Here is a 5,711-nt window from a genome sequence, read left to right as displayed (position 1 = left end):
CGCTAGGGTGTGATAATTGTGACGCTAGCCTATGATATTTGAGACGCTAGCCTATTGTTTAGCTATGGTGGGATATTTGTGACGTTAGCCTGTGATATTGTATTGCTAGGGTGTGATATTAATATTGTGACGCTAGCCTGTAATATTTGAGATGCTAACCTGTGATTTGTGTCACTAGGCTGTGATATTGTGACGCTATCGTGTGACATTGTGACACTGGCGTGTGATATTTCTCAATTTGGCGTGCAAGACCGTATTTAGCGGGGAGCAAGGGGGGAGTTGCCACCCCCAAAGAAATGTAGACACTGATACATGGTCAATGGGGAATTGCCCACGGTAACCTGTCCAGAACACAACCCGCACGTGCCACTGCCCTCCCCAAGCAAAATTGGTTAGCTGCGCTTCTGATGTGTGATATTTCTCACGCTAGCTCATGTGATTTCTGTGACGCTATCATGTGATATCTGTGACGCTAGCGTGTGATATTGTGACGCTATAGTGTGATATTGTGACGCTAGAGTGTGACATTGTGACGCTAGAGTGTGATACTGTGACGCTAGCCTGTAATACTGTGACGCTAGCGTGTGATACCTATGACGCTAAAGTGTGACATCGTGACGCTAGCGCGTGATATTGATATGCAACCAGTAATGCATGCGTGTGATATTGAGACGCTATCGCGTGATACTGTGACGCTAGAATGTGACATTGTGACGCTAGCGTGTGATATCTGTGACGCTATCGCGTAATACTGTGACGCTAGAATGTGACATTGTGACGCTAGAGTGTGATATTGTGACGCTAGAGTGTGATACTGTGACGCTAGCCTGTGATACTGTGACGCTAGCGTGTGATATCTATGACGCTAGAGTGGGACATCGTGACGCTAGCGCGTGATATTGATACTACCCTCATGCAACCAGTAATGCATGCGTTGACGGCGCCGCTCTATAGTCATGACTGGCGGAGGGGGAGGTGGGCGTTAACGTTGATCTGCCGGCGACAGTTTGGCTACATATTAGTGCGCACTTGTCGTTACAACCCGCACGTAATCTTCTATCTAATTGCTCAGGCAGCAGCGAGTAATCAAGTTTTCACGTCATGGATATATAATAACTGTAATAGATTGTCGGTGCGAAACAATGGCCGTCGATGGCCAGCGCGGCTCTCGCATGGGATCTCGACACACGCACGATATTGCGGCGGGAAGCTACATATTTTGACGGACGTAACTTTGATTGCAGAGTGATAACGGCAGCCGTCGCTAGCACAAGGCCTCGATGTGATTGCTATAGCTCGGGTGTCTGTCCAGTCGTATTTCAGCCGTTGGTTCTCATGCAAAGCTACCCACTTCAAAGCACTTCAAAGCTACCACCTCAGCTGCCCAGCTGCGCTTCTAACATCATCCCCCGGCCGCACGGGCCGACGTACTCGAACGGTGTGTGTGTGTGATGGGGGTGAACGACAAGATATAGCAGCTGCTAATGTGTGTCAGTAGGTGACAGCTAGCACTAACAACTCGTACGTGCGCGCGTGAAAGAGCTACAGATGAAATGTAAACATCTACGGGAACAAGCAGAATTAGCCATCTCTCTCCTGCGACGATTCCGTTTACGACGAAGATCCTGGTTCTGTAAGTGGCTTCCTTCACTTAACTTTTTTTCTGTATCTTTCCTGTGTCTATCTTTTACCATTTTCTGCTATTATCCTCTTCTACTTCCGACATCACTTCCCCTGCATCCTCTTCCTGTTCCACACTCCCCTACCCCTGCGCGCCGTTTTTCCTCTTGTTGTCACCGTTCTCATCCTACTCTGCCCCTGCTCCTACTCCTACCTTTTCCTCCTCTTTCCCTGCTCTGACTCCTTCTCTTATTTTTCTCCTCTCTCTATCTCTCTCTCTCTCTCTCTCTCTCTCTCTCTTCACACTTCTCCGCTTCATTCTACCCATCACCCCCCCTTTTTCCTGATCCTGCTCTTCCTCTTAGTTTTTTTTCTTCCTTCCTCTTCGCCCCCCCCCCATTCTTCTCCTCCTCCTCCTGCTCCCATCCTGCTTTCCCTATACTCATCATCCTTCTCCTCCTCCTCTTTCTACACATCCCCTCCTCTTCTCTCGATTTTCCCCCTCTTCCTCCTTCACCCGTCTGTAACTCACTGTGCCCGGTGCGTCGCGCATGCGCACTGTGCAGCAGCGATGCGTCCAGCAGCAGCAGCGAGCGGGGTGGCTGCGTTTGTCACACCGCGTTACGATGACGACGAGATGGGCTCCGTAACTATGCGCGGCGGCGATAACGTGACGCCCGCAGCGACGACAATGGACGTCGAACACTTCGTCTTCGTCGACTTTCAGCACGCCGCCAAGGAGACGGGCGTCAACTGTACGAAATGGATCGCCGCCTATATCTGCCTCAACGACACGGTGACGTTCGAAGGCGGCGGCGGTCTGGAGTGCGTGCGGCGGGAGGGACTCGGAGGCGAGGCGCCCGGCCTGGCGGCCTACACATGGCTGCTGATTACGATGCTCGTTGTCGGCGTCGTCGGTAACCTGCTGAATCTCGTCGCCTTGCGACATCCGATGATGCACTTCCAGACGGGCATGCACGTCTACCTGTCGGCGCTCGCCGTCAGCGACCTGTTCATAATCGTCTGCGTGGCGCCGTGCGTCTTCCAGGCGTTCGTCGTCGATCACCTGCCGTTGTTCTACTCGCCGACGATGGCCGTCATGTTGATGTGCTCCTACGCGCTGACGATGACGTTCAAGGTCGCCTCGAACTTCATCATCGCCACGCTGTCGTGCATGCGCTGTCTCGCCGTCTGGCATCCGCTGCGCTTTAACGCCTCGATGACGGTCGGCCGCGCCAAGCTGAGCGTCCTCATCCTCTACGTCGCCTCGTGCGTCGTCAACCTGCCCCGAGTCACCGAGATGCGCGTGCGCGACTGCGAGTACGGTGGTACCACCTACGGCGCGATGTACTACACGAGCGTCGGCGCCAGCTGGTACTTCAGCGTGCTCTACTATCTCCTGCTAGCGATCGTCTTCGTGATTCTACCGTTCGTCGTCATCGCCGTGAGTAACGCCGTGCTGCTGTGCTGTCTGTGGCGGGCGCGGCGGCAGCGCGCGGGTCTGTACAGCGGCGAGCAGCGTGCGAGCGCCGAGTGTCGCATCACGACTCTCATGCTCGCCGCCACCGTCGTCTTCTTCGTCACCGAGCTGCCGCTGGCGACGTACGCGTTCGTGCGCGGGCTGCGCATCGTCGCCGTCACGGACAGCAATGCTAGCCGGCTGCTCGTCAACAGGCTAGCCGCCACGACGGGCTTCCTCAGCCTCTCGCACTCCGTCTTCAGCTTCGTACTGTACGGATGCTGCAGCAAGCAGTTCCGAGCCGCGCTGAGAGCCAGCTGCTCGCACGCGCACCGGGTGTACGTCAGCGGACCGCACACGGCGACGTCGTCGCTTTCGCCCATCGCCAGCGTTAGCGACGTGAACAAGCGCGCTGGACATGATCAACCGCCGAACGTGCAGCTAGTCCTAGCCAAGCAGCCGAAGCAGCAGCAGCAGCAGCAGCAAGAGAGGAAGAAGGAGGAAGGAGAGGAGGAGGGAGGTCGATCAAGGTCGCCAGCAATCATCGATCAACAACATGGCGACAAGATGAATGGACGTCGCGTACAGACGCGACAGACTGCTGAGCGCACAAGAGAGGAGTGGCTGAAACAGAACGGCTTTCTCATGGACTGCACGAGATTGTGAGAGCTGACTGACATCTGCTTGCAACCGGAAGCTTCATAAAACTAAATGAGAAGAAGATTGCATTCTAGATTGTTTTTCTTGCTGCATAGTGGGTAATAGCCTACTTCCGGGTATGCTACCCGCTATGCTGTTGGATGTGTTGTCATCGTCGTCGTTGCTATCGTCATCGTCGACGTCGTCTTTGCTGTTATTTATAGCATCTCAGTATGCTCCACGTCTGTGTACGTTAAGTGGTGTAGCATGTTCTTACTTTACTCAGGCCCAACGACTACAGCTACGAGTGAATTGGTCGTTGACAACTCGTCTCTTATTGTGTGCTATTCTTTTCCAGGATGTGTTTCCATGTACCTGTTTAGCTTGCTGACAATGAATGACCATGTTTTCGTCATTCTTACGGAGCCTGTTTGTAAATGAAAAGCGGAAACCTTGCGCTTTCATACTCACTGGGAAGACCCGAATTATATCGTGTTGATGTGTGTTATATCGCACCCAGTTCCCCTTCGGTTCTGCCTTTACCTTAGCCACGAGCGGGTGGTGGGCGTCTGCTTCTCTCGCAGGCAACCTCCGTACATATGGCAGCAACCCTTTTGCATTTCTGCCCTATAATGATATGCCGCTCTATCTGATGCTCTAGCTGCTATAGGGTCCGAAGCTCTCTCCATGTGCCTTCACGAGTTCGCTGGTGAGGTCGTGCCCTTCTATATATATATATATATATATATATATATATATATATATATATATATATTAGGGGCGTAGCCAGCCTTTCCAAGAGGGGGGATTCCTTCCAAGAGAGGGGATTCCAAACCTACTATATACTAATAAAACTTCGTCAAAATTTTCGTTTCATGCTTTTATATACATACAGTATCAGATATGTGCTATTTTGATACAAACCAGGAGGGATTCCGGAATGCCTGGAATCACCCCTGGCTACGCCCCTGTATATATATATATAATGAGCTCACGTTTTTACGCTTGCAGTTAGTTAGAGTCTATTCAATGCTTAGGCTATCAAGAGTAGATAATAACAATTTTTATTATCTGCTCTTGAGGCTATGCAATATGAGCTAGGCTCTCCTGCCATCTATTGGGAGAAATAATTTACACGCGCGCATTATCAGTTTTGCGCGTCACTGTCAACATCTATCTATCTGTGTGGTGCGCATAACAGTAAAATAATATGTGGATAAACGTGTTCAACAATACACGATGTTGCGCATGTTACGCTCGCTATTGTTTGTTAACTGGGTTAGTTGTTGACTACGACTGCGACACGTGGTTAGTCACTGTTGTACAGAAAACAACGAAACGTCGTGCTGTAATGTGTGCAAGAGAAACGTTTCCTCTAAAGGGCCGGACACACTAGGCGATTAAATGGGCGACTAAATCGGGCGACTAAATCGCCCGATTCTATCGCGCGAGTCGAGTGGACACACTATAGGCGATTAAATCGCCGGTGAATAAGTCGTACATGCATGTGCACGTAGACGTGCGTGCGTGCGTGCGTGTGTGTGTGTGCACGTACACCTGCGTGCATTCATGCGTGCGTGCGTGTGTATGTAAACGTGCGTGCATGCGTGTGAGTGTGCGTGCGTGTGTGCGTGTGCACGTATACGTGCGTGCGTGCGTGCGTGCGTACACGTGCGTGCATGTGTGCGTGTGCACGTACACGTGCGTGCGTGCGTGCGGGCGTGCGTGTGTACGTACACGTGCGTTCGTGCGTGCGTGCGTGCGTGCGTGTGCACTTACACGTGCGTGCGTGCGTGCGTGCGTGCGTGCGTGTGTACGTACACGTGCGCGCGTGCGTGCGTGCGTGCGTGCGTGCGTGCGTGTGCAAGTACACGTGCGTGCGTGCGTGCGTGCGTGCGTGCGTGTGTACGTACACGTGCGTGCGTGCGTGCGTGCGTGCGTGCGTGTGTACGTACACGTGCGTGCGTGCGTGCGTGCGTGCGTGCGTGCCTGT

General features: G+C 52.6%; 1 protein-coding gene across 1 annotated transcript; it reads left to right on the top strand.

Annotated features, from left to right (window-relative positions):
• The first annotated feature begins 2,174 nt into the window (after nucleotides 1-2,174).
• Nucleotides 2,175-4,433, top strand: LOC106808703 (prostacyclin receptor-like). Its single transcript, XM_014811532.1, has one exon. It carries the CDS (start codon nucleotides 2,192-2,194, stop codon nucleotides 3,743-3,745), a length of 1,554 nt encoding a protein of 517 aa, XP_014667018.1. The 5' UTR covers nucleotides 2,175-2,191; the 3' UTR covers nucleotides 3,746-4,433.
• Nucleotides 4,434-5,711: the final 1,278 nt, after the last annotated feature.

The sequence above is a fragment of the Priapulus caudatus genome, unplaced genomic scaffold (genome assembly GCF_000485595.1).
Source record: "Priapulus caudatus unplaced genomic scaffold, Priapulus_caudatus-5.0.1 Scaffold298, whole genome shotgun sequence".
NCBI lineage: Eukaryota > Metazoa > Priapulida > Priapulimorpha > Priapulimorphida > Priapulidae > Priapulus > Priapulus caudatus.
This window is presented reverse-complemented; position numbering and strand designations above follow the sequence as displayed.

What these genes read in the sequence shown, in the direction of transcription:
- LOC106808703 (XM_014811532.1), top strand. Translation starts at nt 2,192, where the DNA reads ATGCGTCCAGCAGCAGCAGCGAGCGGGGTGGCTGCGTTTGTCACACCG.